General features: G+C 31.7%; 1 protein-coding gene across 3 annotated transcripts in view; it reads right to left on the minus strand.

Annotated features, from left to right (window-relative positions):
- LOC129906681 (myotubularin-related protein 14) overlaps nt 1-23705 on the minus strand; it is a 29665-nt gene that overhangs the window by 5562 nt on the left and 398 nt on the right. For 2 of the 3 annotated variants that reach the window (XM_055982563.1, XM_055982561.1), the window contains exon 2: nt 23459-23667. In XM_055982563.1, coding sequence (XP_055838538.1) covers nt 23459-23557 — 99 coding nt within the window. In that variant the 5' untranslated portion in view covers nt 23558-23667. Of the gene's footprint in view, nt 1-2838; nt 2858-23458; nt 23668-23705 lie in introns of those variants that run through there. The other variant, XM_055982562.1, reaches the window with a different exon arrangement.

A 23705-nucleotide genomic window follows, 5' to 3' on the forward strand; every position in this document is an offset into this window, starting at 1 on the left:
GGGGTTTTTGGAATTAATTTTTTTGGACCAAAAATAACGGTACTTGTCATATACCGATTTTAGTAAAATTGAAATATCTCGAAAACGGCTCCAACGATTTTGTTAAAAAAATTAAAATGTTAGTTTTAAACTAAGGTCTATCTTTCAATGAAAAAAATTTTTTTTGAAAATCATTATTAACGGTACCTGCCAAAGAACCGTTTTTTTCAAATACGATTATCTCCGAAACTGCTAAATCGATTTCAACGAAATTTTTTGTGAAGAAGCAATTATATAATTTTAATATAAACTAAAAATAATATTTCTAGAAAAATAATTTTTGGATTTTTAAAAAAATTTTGAAAATTTTTTTTTGAAAAATCAAATTTTCGAAAACGGGACATTGAATTTTTTTGAAAATTTGTTTTTAGATGTTCATTAGTGATTTCTACAAAATGGCATACCAATTTTATTTTAAAACTTTTTTTCCAAAAAATTATTTATAAAAAATTAGTTTTTTAAAAAACGGCTCTAACGATTTTGAAAATTTTTCGTCTAAAAATGTACCTTGATATATCAATCAAAACTGCATACTTGTTTTGGAGGGAAATTTGATTTCAGATTTTATTTTATTTTTCTTTTAAAAAGAATTTTATTTTTTTTTTCCAAGTTTCTATATAAAAAGTCTTAAAAATTTAAGCAACTTTAACTCTAAGAGCAAGTTCGTGCGACCCAGTCGTGCATTTTATTTGAAAGGCGATTGTCTAAATCTACAGAAATTAAAAATGAATTGGATCCTGTTTACATTGACCCAAGTCGGTAAAGTTTTGAGCATTTGTGGCGATCATCAACGAAAAATTTGCTAAAGTTCATTAAATTTGGCTGGGCGACGGAGATGAGGTAAATTAGAAATCAAAGGTAATTCGTGGATTTGCGATATATTTTATTTTCAGAGAAAAATAAAATGCACGACTGGGTTGAAAGTGTCGATATCTTAAATATCTATTAGACATCTATGATTTTGTTAAGTTTCGAGAAAAAAATTTTTTTTTAAATATAAAGTTAAAATAATTTAATTTAATAAAACTTTAGAAATTTTTTTTTTACATTTTACACGAAAATGATAAATATCTACCTGTCTGTAAATTTTGAAATAAATTGGCTTATGCTTTAGTGAAATATAAGAACCTTAAAAATATGTGAATTTTTGCAAAAAACGGCAACGCCATATTTCCGTTCTTTGACAAAAACTAAAAACGCAGTTTTGTTAGTACCTATAAATAAAACTATTACGTACACCAAATTTAATCAAAATTGTTAGAGTCGGAATGTTGGTTTTTTTGTGTTAATTTTTTTTTTTAATTTATTTTTAAGTATACCCTTAATTGTAATGAACAAATTAAGACCTATTGCGTATCGAAGCATTCAAAATTGGCCAAGTTATGGGCATTGGCCCACTACGGTCGCTTGACTTAATTTCTTTTGCGATTATCTCGAAACTACATTTTTTTTTACTTGGTACATTCGAGATTTCGGAAACTATTCATCCGATTGCTTTCAAATTTTTACTGGTTATAATATCTACAATGTGGCGTAGGATCTTTTTGATAGCTGCATTATTTTTGTTTTTGCTTGAAAAATTTTGATATAAAATGAAAAAAAAAATGTTTGATGGCTCACCATAATTTTTCTAAAGGTCCAAAAAGAATACGGCTACGCTACATTGTAGTCACACTACTTCAAAATAATTTGATTATGTGTTTTTCTGTTTAGATGTACCATAACCGAGTACCAGATGGGACAACGACCACGCATTTCGTGTGTAGGCCCTCCCTGGCGACCATTATAACGGCGCCATTTATCAATATGTTCAAACAAAATTTTACCATGTTATTCTTGAAATATTTTTTATATTGAGTTAAAAAATAAAAATATTCCGGCCCATAGCTTTGGATTTATTATTTTAAAACAAAAAAGTGCATTTTTCGGTCTTCCAGGGTGGCCATAAAACCTCAAATTATTTTTTCTACACAAAACCAATACTTGCGCTATGGCTATAGAGCAAGTAAAAATTATTTAATCACTGCCGTATTACACTTCAGCTGTTTCTAAGATAAAATACAAAAATAATTTTCTTTTCAAATCTCTATAATCACCGGACCTATACTCCAGCTCACATTTTTTCTATTCCTCAAAACACCACCGACAAAGCCGTGGTTAGATTTTGTACCACTCCGAAAGATAGCCTCCAAATTATTTACTTCTTGAAAAAGAGATAGTGGACAACACACCCGGGACTCTGTTTCAAAAGTCTACACAATTTCTAGAATTTGCTAATAATATAAAAGTTATGGGAAGAGTTATAAATCGAGTTGTAACTGGTGCCCATTCCATCAGAAAGTCAGAGGAAAGCACAGTCATAAATGAGGATAAGACGAATTATTCATTAATTAACTAGAATCGATTCCCATCACTGACTTAAGCAGCACGTAACTATCAACAGTTCTTATAATTTGACTTCATCTCTCCCTGCTATATTAACAGAAATACCCTATCTTTACAACCTTCTTAGCTACTCTGAGAAATATGTTTCCAAGACATTAAAAATGTTAAAAAGTATGCAGCGATAAACAATGTAACAAATCTAAATTGCTACACAAACAAGCAAGAAACACATTTGCAAGGCCGCAATTTTACCACTAAAAGAAACAACAACAAAGTTATAAATAATTCAATGCCAATCCTAAAAGAAGCCGAGAATTTCTACACACAAATTCATAATGCAAAATAACAAAATTTTAATAATAATAATGCCGATCAATAATAATGCCGTAACCAAAAAAAAAAAACACATTTTACCATGCAAAGCACGTGTGTGTGCAAAATTTAAGGCCAAAATGATTTCTGAGAAAAACACGAGAAGCACATGCAGTACTCTCAGCAATGAGGACACACCACAGCTATCTAAAAAACTTCTACACATACGACATTAAATGCGCAGTCTACCATCATTGTTTGTTATTATTATCATCATCATCACATTCGTAGCTTTTTTTTTATTTTTATCAGTAGATGCTTTTCTGTTTTGTGGAATTCCAACCAGAAGAATTTACCTTTACAAATGCCACTTGCTACTGTTCTCCCAGCAACCGGATGTCAACCCAAGTGCGCGAATGAATTCCTTCATAATCTTTTAAGCAGCAGCACTAGCGGCCAAAGCCCCACCAGTTTTCAAGAGGGAGACAAATAAATATACAAACGCCTCAGCAATGAGGTCAATGAAACAATGTTGACTTTGAACCTTACGCTGCGCCCGTTCGTTGTCGTCGTCGTAGTCGTCCGTTTGGTCGGCGCTGTCAGAAGCTATTGCATCAGCACAGCCTGCTCAAGCTCGAGGGAGTGCAGTCTTTTCCATGGTTATTATAAGAAAACGTGTGCCTTCTGCCCTGTGTTGTTCACGACTTCGACTCGACGACGACGAAGACGACGTCAGCTGCAGACAGCTTTTGATGTCTATATATAGATCTGTGTTAGGACGTCTCGTGCGACAAGAACGTCATTGATTTATATTGATGGTAACAGACTATACTGAGCGCCTAGTAGCTTTGCACTAAAGTATTCAGCGAAAAACGCAAGTGCATTGGGTCAATAAGAAAATCTTTGCATTATTTAAAACCACTAGCAGCGATGTGCTGCACTATTGATGGTGTAAAATTAAGTTCGAGAGAAGTGTTTTAAGGGGGGGGTAGAAGATGTCGATGAGCGACAAATGGGCGTCATCATTGGGAGTACGCTGCATTTCAATAAGTAAAAAAAAAAATAAAAATCAAGAAATCTGTAATAATGCATTCGCGTTCTGATGTATTTGCTTTGATTTGCGAACTTGTTTTTCTTGCGCTCACCTTGTTTAACAAGAAAATGAGGCAAAACCAGAGAGAATGTGCTATGCAGTGCAGTAGCTTGGACAAGAGAGAGGTATGCAAAACTGAATCGGTAGCTAAAGGCAATTTTTTTTTTTTTAATTATAGGAATGTGTTTCTTTATTATATGGGGTTTTGAAGACAAGATTACATGGTTTGCTGTTCAATTATAAACACTTTGCTATGCTTTTTGCAACAATGTAATCCAATAGGAATGTAAAAATTACTTTAAATTGTTTTAAATTTAACAGGAAACTTCTTGAACCATATTTATACAATGGTTTTATTTGAAGCTTTTTTTAAATTTTATTTGAAGAATATTTTATAAAGAATTAAAACCGACATTTAAATCCTAAGAAGCGGTGCTTATTATTGAAATTAGATTTATTGAGCACATTAGAGTTAAATAAATCCAACGCGTGGCGTCACTTGTATAAATGTTTGTTTTTAGAGTTTTGCATTTATAGCACCTCAAAAGCGCCAAAATAACGGTCGACCCAACCTACAAGATGTGAGAACAACAATTTCAAGACTCAAATCGCAGGAAAACTGCTAATGCGGATGGCCTATCAGTTGAAATGTTTAAAGCCTTGGTTAAAGACCTCGGAGAATTCTCACTGCTCCGTCAAGAAAGCTTAATGACAAGGCGATGCGCTATCTTGCAACCTCTTTAACTTTGTACTTGGGAAATTGTGCGCAACACAGAAGTCAACACCAGTGCACAATTTTTCAAAAGTCCGTTCAACTTATACAACAAGTGAGGAAACAAAAGGCAAGAAGTAAAAAACCATCATCGTTTTCAGCATTTAACTCATTTTTGATCAAGAAGTCCTAAAAATTAAATACACCAATAGCAATACGAAACTGTCTTTCTGTAAAAAGTAACAAATATGTGCCAAATTTGAGCAAATAAAAATTCAACAGTCTAGTTCTTGCAAACAAATATCTTATTAGAACCACATGTTGAGGTGGATGATACAAGTTTATTTGGTTCCGATGAAAAATCGTAAGTCGGACGACCAAAGAACAAGAACAAAATTTAAAAAAACCTTTAGTTAAAAAAAAAATTATATCAGTTTTCGAAAAACATTTTATTTGCGGACATATTTTCAATTATGCATTTTTAACCAAACGCCTTGAGTTAATTTCATTCTTTTTAAATATCAAATATTCAGTTTTCAGTATAAAACAAAGCAATCACTTTGACTATGGCATTCGTTTCTTCTTCCGATTTAAAAAATGAACATGTAATCTCATTTTCAACCTATTATTTAGATTAACTAACAATATTTTATATATATTCTATTCAGTGCTAATAATCCAACTTTATCTTAAACACATGCTGTTTTATTTTTATTGAAATAAACGAGCAACAGGTTGCAAGTAAACCCATATACGCAAACAAAAAAAGAATTCACTTTTATAATAATCTGTGGCTAGGTAGGTACTTCACTTGCATAATATCAATTTTATTTCATGGCGCTAACTTGAGTGTAATTAAGGTTTTATACATACACATGCATAACTAATTATTGTATCAAGTTAACTCAGGGGTGTAAGTGCACATTGCTAATCATTGATCAGTAATAATAATCAGCGGGCAGTAACTGCTGAAAAATGTTTTAAACACTTTTTTTTTTTTTTAATTTTACTACTTTGTTTATTTACATAAATACTGTGGTTTCATTGTTGGTGTTTGTCTGGAGAGATAAATATTTTTTTATTAATTTAACTTTATCGCATAAAGTTTAGAAAAAAAAAAATAACAAAAATAAAAACATTATCGTGAGTAATGTTATGGTATCGAATCAACTGTATGTTTTTTAAGGTTGAATTTTTTTTTTGCTTTTCGTTTATTTTGCATGTTTTTATTTAAAAAAAAAACTTGTTTCTATATTTTGCAATAAAAAACATTGAGTTTTAAATTAACAAAGTTTTCATTTGTGTCTGTGTCATGAGGTCAGTTATGGTCAAATTGTTATAGCATGTGTTTGAAAGGGATAGAAACAAAAACACTTTCATATAACGTACAACAGCTATTTAAAGCATTTTTTGATATCAACGTTTTATGATAAGAAAACATTCTTATCATCACACACTCAAGGTGCAATTTTTTTTTAATCTGAACCAATCTTCATCTATTGTTAAATGCGAACTTTGAAGTAAACAAATCATTGTCAATATTTTATCAGTTTGTTGAAAAATTGATTGTGTTTTTTTATTTTAGATACATTTAAGCGATACGCGTGTCGTAATCTTGAATGTTACTTTAATAAAAAAAAATATATAAAAAAATAAGCCGCCCACATTCTTTAGAATCATATTATCAAAGTACCATTGAATTGTTTTTTTAGTGTTTTTTTCTTTGCACTGAAAAAAATGGCTCTTAATTTTAGGAATTACTTTTCTATTACACTGGTCGGCAACGAAAATGGAGCTTGAACCAAACCATACTTTTCTAAGGGACTTTTGTGTGCTGATTCCTAATCTGAAGTCAAAATTTCACTGGCCCGTCAAGTTTTCGAAATATTTAAATATTATCAGGTTAAAAACGCGTTTTTGTGGTAATTTTGGCGTTGAATTTCATCACCGTTAAATTTTTTTTTCGCAAAACTACATATCGTCGGTCTCATGAGAAAACCTCGTAACTCCCAAAATCAAAATTTTACAGGAGAGACGAAAGAGTAAACAAACAACAGAGTAGTTGGGAAGAAACGCGCTGTGCAAAATTTGAATTTAAGTCTATTTAGAGTTTTCGGAATGACCCCAAATTTTCTGAGTTGCTCCGCTGACATATTTTCTAAAGAATAGCATTCAAAAGTCATTTTTGAAAAAAAATGGAGTTACGAGGTTTTCTCATGAGACCGACGATATGCAATATTCAAAAGCCATATTTTATCGTCTTAAATACGTTTACTTTTATTTTCAAAATTATTTTTTTCTAAAATATATTTGGTATAGAAAGGTATGATATCTCAAAATCTTGGTCGTTAAGGTAACTTATGGTTTTTGAAGCAGATTTTAAGTAAATTTCAGTTTTCGACTCCTGATTCGGTTGAAAAAATATTAAAATATTACGGAAAAATAATATTTTTAGATCAAATGTCAAAAAAACATTTCATTTAAAATTAGTTTTTGGGACTTTATAGCTACATAAAATTGAAAATTAATGAAGACATCCGCTCAATCGTCTTTAAATAAATTTAAAAAACCCTCTAATTTTTTCAAAGGAGAATGGGCAAATTTGTATGGAACGTGGACGTTACGCGGCCATTAATGAATTTGTTATTTTATGATGTTATTATGTCTTACATATGTTTTGCAAAAGTTTTATCCTTGTGACGTACTTCAGAAACGGAATAAATGCATTTTGCATTTAACACTTTATGCAGATTGTCTCTATGTTGTAATTTTAATATGTATTTTAAGTTCATCTTGAATATCCAACCATCAGAACCCAAACTATTAGCTTTTTTGAACAACAATTTCAAGCCTATTTTGAGAGTTTTGTTGTTCAATTTTTTGTTAGTTTGAATCGATTGAAAAACTGTCGAACAAAAACAAAAGTGGTTGTCTTAAAAATCTTTTATTATGAGTTCTTTTGTTCGGATTTTCAAGATCAATGTCTTTAGGGTCAGGGAAAATGACAGAGCTTCATATTATATATTTAAAATAAAAATATAATTCAATTTTTCTTCCACACACTAAGCGATGCATTAACAATACTAATATTGCAATATCTTGCATTCTTGAAGCAATATAGCGAAACTTCCAATGTAAAAGTTTTTTCTAAGATATAGCTCTTTCATTTGATACCAATTTCATTATTGGCCGCTCAACGTCCAAAATGCCCATTCTCCTTTTTATCTATGCCAACTTACTCGCTCTGTAACTTTGCGTCTGATTTTTTGATTATTTCCATATATCTCCTTTACGCCTTGATTGATTTTGTTGTAATTTTTCACAATTATCCTTAGTAATATTGCATTCCAAGATATTTTTAAAAATATCCACAAAAAAATCGAAAAGGAAATCGATTTTTTTCGTACCTATAACGAGTACTATACTTTTTTTCTAGTTTTTTTAAAAAACGGCTCAAGCTTTTTTTTTTTGAAAACTTCGTCAACACGTTAATAGACAATGTTTAAATAATGTTGCATACTAAAAACCTTCATTAGTGTTTTATTTTTCTTGTAAATTTAAATAGTTTTCTGATATATTTTACAAGGAAATTAAAACTCTAATGAAAATTTTTAGAATAATGCAACATTGAATACGTGCTATTATAAGCCGGAGATGTTTTACTGATATTTTTACAACCAAATAACTAGACGCTAAGTTTCTGGGCACTATATGAAAGCTACTATTTTAAAAACAAAATTTTATATCCTAACTACAGAATTTGTAAAATCATGTATGTATGTGAAACAGAATTTATTAAGTTAGGTTAGAGTTCAAGAGTTATGCATTTTTGTAATATCAATTTTGTTTATTATTTTTCTGTGCTTGGATTATTGTAAACAACAAAAATTTATATCAGCGCTTCAAAAAAAAAATAAAAAAACTACAATCAATCAACTGTTTTTTGTTATCAGTTATGTATGGATAAATAATTATTTTAGTAACCGATGCGTATTGATAAGAAATAATTGATAAAAATTAATCGAATAACTATGTTAAAATAAGCATAAAGCATTTAAAAAAATAAATTAAAAAAAATAAAATAAAAAATACTTGTTTGAAAAAGAAAACAACCATTTTTTAATTAAATCTTAGATAGGAACCGAAAAAAAAAATAATTATACCCTCAGTTAAGCGTTAAATTCCGGTTAGGTTTTTGTGCTTGTGTCGCATTTGGCAAGGTAAATACTAAATAGATTACATACACGTTCTCCTTCCAAAAATAAATCAGCAATCACAACAACGAGCGAGCGAGCGAAAATCATACGGACAGAAATATTTCCTGCTAAGCAATAAAATGTATAAATTTAGGTCAAGATCGAATCGATATGATAGAACAACGTCACATAATAATGAGCTCATCCGAAAATTTGTTAGAATATTTTAGTTCTACTTAAAAAAAAAATATTGTATAATCTATAAAGCTCTTAAGTAAAAAAAATCTTTTATTACAGCAATGTTTTCTTTTTCGAAAGGTAACATGCGCTTACTCATGACGTTGACGAGATGAATATGTTTCCTTTTTTGCAAAACAAACAACAAACTCTGAACTTGAATTGAAACCAGAAATTCAATTCCAATCACAAAAGTGAGTAAATAATAACAAAAAAAAAATAAAGCATATTTTATTTTCTTGTTTTCCGCTTTGTTGTTTACTGTTTACAACTTTTAAAATAGTAAACACATGGCCCACTTGGAAGTCTCACATCTTTATCGAGTGTGTTTACACTCTTTTCTTCCAATTTACAACTGCTGCAATCACTCTTTAAGAAGGCAGGCACACGGATTTGAATTCGAAATTTGAGAATTGTGTTGTTGTCGGTCGGTCGGTCGTTCGTCCGGTGGTTCACTATACTCGTTCGTACACATTGGAATTTAATAAAAAAGCGAATGAAAGTACAAAAGGAACCTTGGATAATCCGCCGCTCCATCACACCAGACTGAAGACCAGACCAGACCATACCATACCATATAATCATTATACCGGCAAGACAACGTCGCGTCGCTTGCCGACAACGTCCACTAGTTTTATGTAGGAAGATAGATACAATAAATTGGTCTGATTTCTGTTTTCATTAAGTGGAATGCAGTTTCGAGTGGGAGAAGCTTGACATAAATTTCTCAAATACTCGTTGGTACACACACATTTAATATAGTGTAGGTATATTTTTCTTCTTCATATAGTAGGACATTCGTTAAGTTGTAAATCCTTGGATTGATAAACATCCTTTATAATATCCCAACAACAACCCTTAACATTTGTCAGCAGTAAATTCTAAAGAATGTGCTTTCCAATGGTATATTGTATGTATATAATAGCACTTAATGTTCTAGCCAGCACTTAAAGATCCAAATCGGCATAATTTTGCCATTAATACGTTAGCAAAGTGCCGCAGAGGACTATACTGCATTATAGTAAAACTATTTGCCAAAACAAGTTTATTGACCCTTTTCTAAGAAAGTACTACGAGGAGAAATAAAATAAAACTTTAGTTACCTCACAGTCATATACTTAAGTTGGACCTTGGACTCAAGAATTTTTATTGGAGATTATATTTATTTATACAAATGATTTATAAGCAAGTGTATGTATTTTATTTATAATGTAACAATAACAAGCTTTGTTGCTTATTTTTTAATGTAAAAACAAATAAGTACGTTTAGCGAACTAATTGTGATTATTCCGCTACGAAATATAAGCGCCACAAGATAATCAATAAATTAAAGTAGTGATTAGTCTATTTTTTATTTAAATTGATCTGCTTCACTAACGCATTGAGACAAGACTAAGGTATTCATAGCATTATACACTCCAAACACATCGAATTATAATATTTTAACCTATTTCTTTAATTTGGACAATTTTAAATGAACCTAATATTGTTAACCCTCTACTGCATACGAAGCCAAATATGGTTTTGTCTGTTTGTATGCACTTTTCTCTTCTCTGTCACAAAAAAATGGTATAGATTAAATACAATCCTCTTCTTTAAGTTTCTGAGAACCCATAGAGATAGTTTTTTCGTGTGTCCGACACAAAATAAAGGTGTATTTTATGATCACAGGTGAGTCGATCAGTCGTGTGCATTGAAATCGAAAATGTAGAATATATTCATACTTTAAGTGTTAATTACTGCGTTTGTTTGGAAAGTAAAGTGGAATTAAAAATTTATTTTTGATCGATTGTCTAATTGTGTATGCTATCAACCAATTTTTGTTAAAAAAATTATTGGCCTGGTCTTGGGAGGGCAAAAAGTACGGAAGCCATATTTGGCTTCGTATGCATTAAGGGGTTGTAAATCTACACAATTTGTTAAATTTTTTTGTTGGAAAATTTTGTTTCTTTACATTGTTATTTAGCTTGGAAGTTATGTTTTGCTTCAGAAATGGAGCCCCTTCGCCTTTAGAGACATTTTTCTCATGTTAACCCCATTTCCAGCGGCGTAACCTTTAAATTTTAAATTTTTCACCTATAATATTTTTCAATCATTTTATTACTTTATAGTTTTTGTAAGATCTGGGAGTGGGTGAAAATGTTGGAGCAAGACTAACTTCGACAGTGGAAAGAATGTGAACCAGAAGAAATGTTTAAAACGGACGATTTGCTTTTCTCGGTTCCATGTCTTAAAATGAGCCAAATTTGAAATAATTCGTAACCTTTTGTGATACAATGTATTTATTTAACTTTATTTTGTTTTAAATGATGAATATTTATATTTTGATATTTTTAATTGTATTTTTTACATAATCTGAATAAATAAAATTTGTAAGATTTCTTACCCCTTAATGCATACGAAGCCAAATTTGGCTTATAAACAAATTTTTTAAGCAAATTAATTTAAACAAATTTTTTTAATGAAAACCGTTTTGAAACAACCCAAAGAACCCATGTAAAGCATTTTTTAATTTTTTCGTCCGCTAATATTAATTCATGCAGTAGAGGGTTAAGTTTGTTCTTTTATTATATGCAGCAAGGCGGGACACAAAAAAAAAAAAAAACAGCTCTTGGATACCTTGAAGATTAAAGATGGCTTGAACGCAATACTACATTGATACCTACTTATTTTGAACTCAAAATCATATGAAATTTAATAATCTTTGAGGCCGTTGAAACATTTTTTGTCAAAAAGTAGTATTTAAAAGTTGCAATTACCAAAAAGAACAAGTTTCGTTTATTTTAAAATTTTTTTTTTTTTTCTGAAAATTCGTTCGATCCTTGAGGGCGAAAGTAAAATTGACGTATGATCTTTAATCGGAAAATGCTGAAGCCTTAAATTACGAAACTCACGCTGACACACAGTTTTGGGTTTTAACATTGACGGTGTGGTCAAGAGGGCTTATAATTTTTTTTAGAGGGACAAATGAGGACCCCGTTTTTGGACGGCGATTTTGTGAGACCAAAAATTTTTGAATTCATTTCTCAATTTTTCTTCTAAATTAAAACTGTTCTTCTTCTTCCTTTTACTCGGCGCTGTCATGATCTCGAAGTCGAGGGGATCATAACTCTCCCACGTATCTGTTTTACACTAGTGATCAGCCGGGTTGATTTGAGAAATCGGCGGCAAACCTCTCGGTTTTGTATTTCTGAGGCCAACTGAATGCTGGTGTTTTTGCATGTACCAGGATTTTTTAGGCCTACCTTTTTTTTACTTCGTGCTTCGTGACGTTCAAATTGTTGAAAGGCAAAAATAAAAGAACTACTTACCTATAATCTTAAATGTGTAATTTTTATGAAAATTTGAAGAATATGTAATTATTTTGAGCTTCTATACTATCATATTATTGATATCAATAATTTAAACTTTTACAATTTAATATCTGAAAAAAAGAAAATATTATAGTTAGTGTCCTCTTTCTGCGTTAGCCACGTTTCTGTACTTTTTTGAAAAACTGTGTTTTTTGCTAAGGGGTCATCCCCTCTGATTTATTTTTTTATTTATTTTTTTTTTAATAAGAAACCTGTTGCGTATTGAAACACTCAAAATTGGACGAGTTAGAGGCATTTTCGGGTAGGAATATTTTTGAATTAGTCCGTCCACAAACAATATTTCTCAATATCAAATGGAGCTTTACTATTGGTTTTTAGGGTCGTCGATGTAGTAAACTTAGCTTGTCGAGAAACAGCCCCCTGGTACTTTCGAGATCTCGAGAACTATCAGTCCGATTCCGGACTGAACTTTAAGAATAACCTGATTTGCTTGTTTTATACACATGTACCATAACTGAGTACCAGGTGCGACAAGGACTGCTTATACCGTGTGGAAGATTTCCGCAGCAACTAACATTACGGCACCATTTCAATTTTCCATATCAATTTATTTAATAAAAGTGGCCGACCCTTAACTTTTGACTGTTCATTACAAATGTGTGGTTTTCATACAAATTAAAATTGTAAAGAACAAAAAAAAAAATTGCTTTGCAGATATGTACTTGTTAACACAGAAAGCGGGCGATATAGTTTTGGATTTAGAAAAAAAAGGGATTCAAGTGAGAAAATCGTCGACAAAATAGGTATTTCTGATCTCAGTAGAAATGACATAGAGCACTGAGAGATTTGGAAGACGCCTAATGTTTTCGGTATTACCACAGAGATAGATTGCTATTAAGGCTATAGGGTAGAGTTGCTAGTAGCCGGTCTTTAAGGATTTTTTCTCATAAAATAAAGCACAGAAACGTCAAATATCAATTCTTGAATTAAAAAGTACCTACTTTATTTATTTCTTTTTCGGTGAAATAAAAAAAAAGTTAATAGGTAATTGTTTCTAAAAATAATTTGATTTAGGTTTTTGTATACAAAAAAATCCGATTTTCCTAAATCCGGCCTGTTAAATAATCCGTGCCTACTCGCAGGAGAATATCTTAACACACACAACATCTCAACGAACAGGAGATCAGCGAAACATTATGTGTATCTCCTTTTTCCTTCTTCCTCCACACACACCCGAATAGTCAGTCTCAACAAGATCTCTCAATAAAGAGGACGTCCAGTCCTATTGCAAATATAAACTTGTGTTTTATTTATTTATAATTACAAATTTATTATACAGTCCGCTAAAGCTACTAATAGATTATTGTTCACGGTCCTTCGTAGCCCAATATTGAGCTATGCACCTATTAAAATTACGTGTTTGTAAAGTGAGAGTGCCAAAATTAATAAAAAACACAAACAATCCACGCGAGTACAAAAAAAGATACAAACAGAAAAACAACAATAATAAAACAAAATCGAAATGCCGCCATAAAACAAAGAGGATAACAGAAATTGAAACAAACTATAAAAGAAATACCTACAAGTGTAAAATAAAAAAAAAAAAATAAATAAATAAATAAAACAAACAAAAAGTATCAACAGATGCATTAATTTATGAATGTGATTCAACTGTGCAATATATGGATCTTCAAGGACTCCCTGTTTGTTTGTGTTCATTGATCGAAAGTGAAAATCCAGCGGCAGATCTGGCTGTGCGTAGTTTCAACTGGGCAAATTCCTGTGAAAGCATTTCACATATCTGCACGCTTTTGCATTATAAGTAGCTAACAGCTACGAAATAAAAATATATAAGTAAGTCATATGTATCAATTCCAATTCACCATTTTCATATTTTATTATATTCAAACTACATACATACCTATACATATCTTGAGCCATAAAACACAAAACAAAACATTTTGAAATATCAATTCCCAACGATTTATAAAGGTACATAACACCATACTTAAAAACACACTTCAGTATGTACACATTACATTTTGTTATGTACCTACCTACAAATGTCGATCTTACTTCATTTACAAATGTTATTATTTGCTTGATTTTGCGAATATTAAAAAATATATATATTTTTACCTTTGCACATTAATACCCACTCTCAAGCTAAAAAATAAAATTAAAAAAAAAAATTATATAAAAATAATTCCATTTTGCAGTAGATACAAATACCTACCTATGCATGTATTATGATGTAATGCAGAAGATTGAAATTTTTTAATATTACACTCTAGAACTCAAGCAATTTCGGCGCCAAAATAAATTAAAATCCTATTTACAAATCAGATTCATCATATTTACATGAAATATTTTCCCAATTAGATTTCCAATAAGGAAAACGATCAGTATAAATTCGATTACATTAAAAATACAATTCAACCTCAAACTACAAAACAAGAGACATCGGCCAATGGTGTCGCGGTCGCGTACACATACATCAACCACCGAAATGTATAATTCGATTTAGGTAGATGGTAGTATTTTTTGCACTATGTAGGTACGCAAATGATCTATTTTGCTTGAAAATCTATCCCATCTTTTCCTTTCCTATTTGTTATGCGACCAACTTTGTGGTGCAGCTGTTGGAAAAGAAAACCCCGTTAGGTCATCTTCATAGCCCTTTTTTATGTGTGTAGTGAGAATTTTGTTTTCATCAGTCATTTAGAGGTACATTATTTTTGTTGCTTGTCACTACACATTACCCCTTTTTGTTTTTGTTCGTTCAGATGAGAATTGTTTTTATGCCACAGGTAGCTTTGTGATCCATCCATCCAGCACAGGCGAGGCGCACAGGATCGTTAGGATTTATTTTTTGAAGTCTAGATAATGTTGTTTTGTATTAGGTGCCTATAATCTCGCGCCGTTTTATTTTTCTTTTTTTTTTTCCTCTCTTTTTGGGTGGCTATATGTATGTCCAAGTTTTTATTTGTGATGACTGATGATTCTGATGAGTATCTCTGATTCTGGGTGCCTATGCCTATAAAGCAAGGCTAAATTTAATTATGATTGAGCGGACGCATGATTTGGCATTTATGTCTTTAAAAAGGAGACAGTCGATAGGTACATAAAGAAATGAAAATTCATTTTATACGTTACAGACCTATCTAGGACCTACTTACCGATTTTATAAAAAAAAAAAAAAAAAAATATGATGAACGAAAGTATGTATTATGATTCGTGCACCTACATACACATGTACCTATACCTATTACTTTGAAATTAAAAGAACAGAAACCAAATTGCATACCTTAATTTGCTCGTTTAGAAATCGCACAATTTCTGGATATATCATCCACCGAACTTTTTGTATACAGGTACCTACATGGGTCGTATGTATGCACACATCTATTCTTGGAAAATATATCAAAATCTATTTGCATCGATTTGTTGTTGTGATATAATATGTCATTAAGAAAGTAAACCCGTTAGGTCATCCTTATTGCCCTTTTTATTTGTGTAGGTAGCAAAAGAGTTTTGTTTTCGTTTTCATCAGTAATTTAGGGATGCGTTGCTTGTGTCGCGTGTCACTCGAGTACACATTAGGTACCCTTTTTATTTTTATGGCGTTTTTTGTTCAAATCGCGAATTGTTTTTATGGTGCAGGTAGGAAGATTTATTTTCTTTTATTGATGAGTCTGTGTAGGTACCTACATTCCTACATGAACACCAAGTAACAACATACATCTTCACACACAAAATATGCGATGAGATGATCGCATATACAATAAGTAAAGTAGATATACCTACCTATATATGAATCAAAATATAGTAAATAAAAATATCAACTCCCACGAATAACAAGACCAACGATATATTTACAACTTATTAAAACAGAAGATTATAAAAAAAAAAACATACCTAATAAGAAAAATAAAAAGATTCGTTTTTTGTAAATTTCAATTAATTTAAATTACAATTCTTACATATTAAAATATCATTTTGCGGAGGTATATAGGTATGACCCACCAAACTATTTGCAGAAAATAGAAATAGCGGTCTTACACCAATAGTGTAAGAATGTATCTATTTATTCGAGAATCTACCTACGCGCTACGCATTTATCTATTTGTTTTGCAAAGTAAGTATGTAGTTTTTTGTGCGAACAATTTCTTTTCCTTTGTTTTAGGGTTTGTTGTTGTGAAGAATCTATGCAGCTGTTGAAATAGGAAATTCCGTTAGGTCGTTTATTGTCCTTTTTGTAGAAAAAGAATTTTCATGTCATTTGGTTCAATCAAGTAGGTAGGCAGGCATACATTTGGTTGCACAACACATTTTACTAGACAGTAAGATCATTACCATTTTTTGTCGGCTTAAATTGAGAACTCGTGTTTTATGGTGTAGGAAGGTAGACGAAATTCTTTTATGAGAGATGGAATCATAATCTTAGACAGCCACATCACAGGCAATTAAGAATTATTTTATGATACCTTTTGGTATTTTATTTTCGTTCTGATTTAGGTAGGTATCGTAGTGAGTTTGAAGTTCAGATGTGTCAAGGATTAATTGAGTGGTGGTCATAATTCAATTACTTACAAAGCCAATTGAAATACATTTTCCTATGTTATAGCGATTGATAGATAGTGGCTGTTAGCTTTTTCAGTTGTTGTATCTCCTTGGGTAGGATTTGGAAACCTTTAATGTTTTATAGTTTTAGGCTATAAAACTTTATGCAAATGTATTCATTTCGTTGTTTGAAGTAATGCATACAAAACTTGAGCGCTTGTACCTCATTCAAAAGCAAATCAAATAAAAAATAAACAATAAAAAAAAAAAAAAAACAAAAGCAAGCAATAATATTATAAAGACAACTGCCATATTTCACCACCTAAATCGTTTCTTGACCTAACTAAGGGTTTATCACATACTTATGCACTTAATAGGAAGTGTATATGTTAAATTTCTGGGGTTAAGAAGAAAATTGTCTCAGAAGGAAATAAAACAACAAAAACTGCAAAGAGTCCGGAACAAGTAGAAAACCATTATACAATCACAGTTTCATATCATATCAAACGTTTTAATCGATTAATAAAACCCACCTTCTGAATGCATAAACAGTTGAACTCAATTAATTTTTCATTTGAAGGAACTCATATTTTTGTAAAAAAAAAGACAAACAATTAGAACATAATAATTCATTTCATAAAAGAGGATTTGCCTATATAGAACTAGGAGTGTGAAAACACACATTCTTGCAGGAAAGTTGTTGTCTGCAAAGGATGCACTTTTGATATCTTTTATTGAGTGTGCGTTCTTACAAAACGCACATTCTTGCAGACAAGTTGTTACAAACGATAACATTTTAATTCTTATATTCCAATTTTGAGTGTACGTTCGCAGGATGAATCATTTGTTAATGAAACCAAATTCATCCCAGCGTACATTCTTGCCGAAAAACAGATCGCCTACATAAGGTGTCCTTTTCTCAATTACATTTTGAGTGTACGTTCTTACAAAACGTACATTCTTACAGAAAAGCAGATCGCCAACATAGGGTGTCCTTTTCACAATTACATTTTGAGTGTACGTTCTTACAAAACGTACATTCTTACAGAAAAGCAGATCGCCAACATAGGGTGTCCTTTTCACAATTACATTTTGAGTGTACGTTCTTACAAAACGTACATTCTTACAGAAAAGCAGATCGCCAACATAGGGTGTCCTTTTCACAATTCAATTTTGAGTGTGCGTTCGCGGGATGAATCATTTGTTCAGGAGACAAAATTCATCCCAGCGTACATTCTAACATGAAACTAGGATGAAGCATTTGTTCAAGAGACAATATTCAATCGAAAAACATCCGTTGATATCAAATGTTCACCAATACAAAACACTTCAAACAAACATACATAATAAAAAAAAAAATGATTATTCCATTAAAACTGCTTTAAAAAAGGCAGCTATATCAAATAGATCGCATTTTATATCCATAAAAAAAAAAAAAGGGTTAAGCAATTGAAAAATAATAAATTGATAAAACCAAAAGTTCTTCATCCACACCTATGCAAGAGACCTGTTCAATTAGTTATTTTCAAATCACACAAATTAACTTAGGAATTAAATCATTGGAAGCAGAGTCATAAAGCAAACTCAATAAACAAAATTCAACAAACTAAGCAAAATCAAATCATAAAAAATTTCAAAGAGTATCATGCAGAACAAAAATCCTAGTACATTTACATTTTACATCTATGTATGTATTTACTAACTTAAACTGTGTTATTTATGGGTTTATTGTGCAAGAGAAATATTAAAAAAAAAAAAAAAATTTAGGTACCTGTACATATATAAAATAAGGTACACAAGGTTGGTGTTCGGGGTTTGACTTTGGTGTTTTAGGTTGACTTTGGGTTGGGTAACTTTTTGACTTTGGGTTGGACTAGGAGTGTGCATCCACACGAGGTGCACATTCTTGCAGAAAAGGATCTACCTACAATGGGTAACCTTTTGACTTTGGGTTGGACTAGAGTGTGCGTCCTTACAACGCGCACATTCTTGCAGAAAAGGATCTACCTACAATGGGTAACCTTTTGACATTGGGTTGGACTAGAGTGTGCGTCCTTACAACGCGTACATTCTTGCAGAAAAGGATCTACCTACAATGGGTAACCTTTTGACATTGGGTTGGACTAGAGTGTGCGTCCTTACAACGCGTACATTCTTGCAGAAAAGGATCTACCTACAATGGGTAACCTTTTGACTTTGGGTTGGACTAGGAGTGTGCATCCACACGAGGTGCACATTCTCGCAGAAAAGGATCTACCTACAATGGGTAACCTTTTGACTATGGGTTGGACTAGAGTGTGCGTCCTTACAACGCGTACATTCTTGCAGAAAAGGATCTACCTACAATGGGTAACCTTTTGACTTTGGGTTGGACTAGAGTGTGCGTCCTTACAACGCGCACATTCTTGCAGAAAAGGACCTACCTACAATGGGTAACCTTTTGACGTTCAAGAAAAGGACCTACCTACAATGGGTAACCTTTTGACATTGCAGAAAAGGACCTACCTACAATGGGTAACCTTTTGACGTTCAAGAAAAGGACCTACCTACAATGGGTAACCTTTTGACATTGCAGAAAAGGATCTACCTACAATGGGTAACCTTTTGACGTTCAAGAAAAGGACCTACCTACAATGGGTAACCTTTTGACATTGCAGAAAAGGACCTACCTACAATGGGTAACCTTTTGACGTTCAAGAAAAGGACCTACCTACAATGGGTAACCTTTTGACATTGCAGAAAAGGACCTACCTACAATGGGTAACCTTTTGACGTTCAAGAAAAGGACCTACCTACAATGGGTAACCTTTTGACATTGCAGAAAAGGATCTACCTACAATGGGTAACCTTTTGACGTTCAAGAAAAGGACCTACCTACAATGGGTAACCTTTTGACATTGCAGAAAAGGATCTACCTACAATGGGTAACCTTTTGACGTTCAAGAAAAGGACCTACCTACAATGGGTAACCTTTTGACATTGCAGAAAAGGACCTACCTACAATGGGTAACCTTTTAACAATAAATTAGAAGTATGAGCCCACAAGAGGCGCACGAAATAAAACGTAATATAAAAAAATCAAAACATGCACATTTCAAACATACATTTATAAAATTTATATTCCTTCAAGTAGGAAGCATGACTAAATATTTTCTTCTTTATTTTCTTTTCTTTCCGAGCATTTCCAACACAGAAAAATGGCTAAGAAAGCCATATGAGCCACGACACAGCTTTTTCAATTCTCTTGATTCTGTAGAATCAAAGTGGGCAGGGACATCTGTTCATAGGCAGATCAAACCCACAACACAAGGCACACAATGCAGTATATCAATAGCAGCAATATTTCGTCATACATCAGTATTTTAACGAGGATAACAACCAAAGCAGCAGCAAGAACTACAAGAACCACACCACAGCACCAACTTGTGATTCATCAAACCATCAACAGAATTCACCAACAAGTTTCAGTAGCTCTTCAATTTTAACCACAAGAATTCAGCAGTATCTACAAGTCTCACAACAATCATCACCAAAAATTTACAAAATAAAACGGATCAAGTTTTTCCACACACAAAGTAGAAAAATTTTCATCAAAAAGTTATGCACCCACTGAAAACACACCAAGAAATCTCCAGATATCTATATTTGGCAATAATAGCAGATATGACACAACACAACAGCTTTCACAACAACAAAACTGGCCTTGACATTTTCAAGTTTCAAAACTCTGGTTCATTAAAACCGCCAACTACGATATTCTCCCGACTCTCAAATCAAAGTCTCCAAGGCATCTAACAGGCTTTCAGTCTGGAGATTCATTTGAACAACGATCTCCTCTGTCACTATAGTCACTTCTTTACATAATACCCGAATCGACTTGGTTTTTTCCATTGGCATTAACAAACACTCAGGGGCGCCAATGGTTTTCCCAATGTCCTTGAGCAAATGCTATTCGGAAGAAGCCCCCAACGCATCGAAGATCAACAATCATCAAATATTAAACCGAAGGTTTAAAGTGGGCAGGATGTTAAATAATCCGTGCCTACTCGCAGGAGAATATCTTAACACACACAACATCTCAACGAACAGGAGATCAGCGAAACATTATGTGTATCTCCTTTTTCCTTCTTCCTCCACACACACCCGAATAGTCAGTCTCAACAAGATCTCTCAATAAAGAGGACGTCCAGTCCTATTGCAAATATAAACTTGTGTTTTATTTATTTATAATTACAAATTTATTATACAGTCCGCTAAAGCTACTAATAGATTATTGTTCACGGCCTTTGTTTCCTATTTTCGGCCGTCTAGGGCCCCATATCCGGCCACTGACTTTATTAGGACAAGCTTAAATAATTTGAATATTTTTTATTTAAATATTTGTTTTTTAAGAATTTATAAACAATTTTAAACATTAATACCTAAGTAATAACATTAAATGATTTAAAAATTTATTTCTTTTTTCATTTTTAAACTTTAATCAATAAAAGGGGGCCGAATATAGGAAACCCTTAAATTTCAAAGCTTTTTTAGTGTGTTTTTATTTACACCTTTTTCCTATTTAAAACCTATTTTAATTGAAGAATAATATATATTTAATAAAAAAAACAATATTTCAAAGCATTAACTTGGAAATTTTTTTCAGAAAACACCAATTACGATAGGGTAGAGTTGCCTATTTTCGGCCACCTTTCGAAAAATCGTTATAACAAGTGATTTCGAAGAGGTTTATTCCAAATTTTCACTCGTATGCTGTTCTAACAAATAAGAGAACAGTATAAGAGCAAAATTTTGGAATAAACCCTATTAAATACCTAGTTATAACAATTTTCGGAAAGGTGGCCGGAAACTGGAGACGGCCGAAAATAGGCAACTCTACCCTAGTAGGTTTCGGCAGTAAAATTATAAAAAGAATTAGATCACGGCACAAAAAGTTATTTTTTCAAAGAAGACTGACTAACAAGAGAAATAAGAATATTGTAACTTTAGGAGAGACTCAATTTTAAAGTTCAATCGCTCCACTTAAAATAAAAATAATTTTTATTATGGGTCGTTTCAAATCAAAAGTCCTGACTCAGAGTTTATTTTCTCCCTTCCAATAAAATTGAGAAAAAATAAACAAAAAACTCAATTTTATTGGCTCATTGCGACAAATTAACTCAAAAATAACAACAAATCATGCTTGTTTGAATGAAAGAAATGCTAGAGAAAAAAATAAACAAACGAAAAATCTGAATTTGTTTATTAATGATTTCTATGGTGACGACTCCAAAATAATTGAAAAATAAAAATAATATATTTACTGCCCAATTATACAAATGAAAAGATGTGAATACAATTTTAAGTTATGAATTGCCAGTCTGTATGAACTGGACATTTCTGATCCATCTTCACCTAGTCATATAACAATATCTTCGGCAAAGTTATCCCAACTGCCTTCAAATGATAAATAATTAAATAATTGTATGTTTTTTTGTATTGTCCGCGGATATGGAGTGATGCAAGCTCGGGAGACTTGCCCCTGCTTTCTGAGGCTAACCCAGTGAATCTCACAGACGGATCAATTAATTAAAATACTGATATCAAGAACTGTTCTTTATTATTTTATCGTAATTTTAGAAAAAGTTCAGCTGCCTCATAAATGCTTCCTTCCAGTAAGCGAATGAGTTTTTTTTATTTTTGCTCAATTTTCCATGGGACTTTTGATTTGAAACGACCTATAGCATTTCTTTCATTCAAACAAGCAATGAGCCAATAAAATTGAGTTTTTTGTTTATTTTTTCTCAATTTTATTGGAAGGGAGAAAATAAACTCTGAGTCAGGACTTTTGATTTGAAACGACCTATATTTTTTCTTCGTTATTTAGGAGACATTTAAAAGAACAGTATAAAATCAAAAATTTGGTATAAATCCTACAAAATCACTAGTTACCTATAACGACTTTTCTAACAGGTGGCCGGCTACTGGAGACGGCCGGAATTAGGCAACTCTACCCTAGGTATCCGATCAACATTCTTTGGCAAATTTTATCGATATATCAGTCAAAAACTATAAACTATCAATAGTTGGCTACTATAAAGCTGATTCCCTTTTCGTTTTTTTTTTAATATTTTCTTAAAAAAATGGCCTCTAGAAAAAACCCAATTTTGTCTAATGATAACTATTTAGCTACTCTGCAAACAAATAATTTCCAATGTGAATTTTAAGTTTATTGACCTCATCTCTAAAAATTGAACCAATTCAATCAAAGAGCGTAGGTAAGTAAAATTCATTGGTCCAATTGTATTATTTGCTAGTTGGACCTTGGACTCTTTTTTCTTTTGCGTATTTCCTACGTCTAAAGATTTCAAGTTTCTTATTAGATTATTATAATATTTCAGCAACAACAAACAAATAATTATACTATTTCTTCAAATTTTGTTTGATGTTTTCTCACTGCCAATAGAACACATAACGCATTTAAATTTAAGTTCTTTAATAAAATAACTGGAATTATTCAAGAATAAAAACAGTTGTTGACATAACTGTTCCCACCCTCAGTCTGCAGAGAATTCAAGAGAGTATTTGCGTTATGAAATATTATTAAAAAATTAAATATAAAACTTACCGTTGTACTTTCCTCACATAATCCCGCTTCGAATGCTTTTTTTTCGAAAATATCTAATAAATCCTGCAAATCTTTCAGTGTTATTTCTAAGCTGCACATTTTCACGATGCGACATTTATTTTCTATCTCTCTTGATTTAAATAAAAATGTTGTTGCTGTTTGTATTTGTATTTTTTTTTTTAAATAAAACTTAACCAACAAATAAAAAACTAGAAGAAACAAAATAAAATTAAAATTATTAATATTT

Source organism: Episyrphus balteatus, chromosome 1, assembly GCF_945859705.1.
Source record: "Episyrphus balteatus chromosome 1, idEpiBalt1.1, whole genome shotgun sequence".
Taxonomy (NCBI): domain Eukaryota; kingdom Metazoa; phylum Arthropoda; class Insecta; order Diptera; family Syrphidae; genus Episyrphus; species Episyrphus balteatus.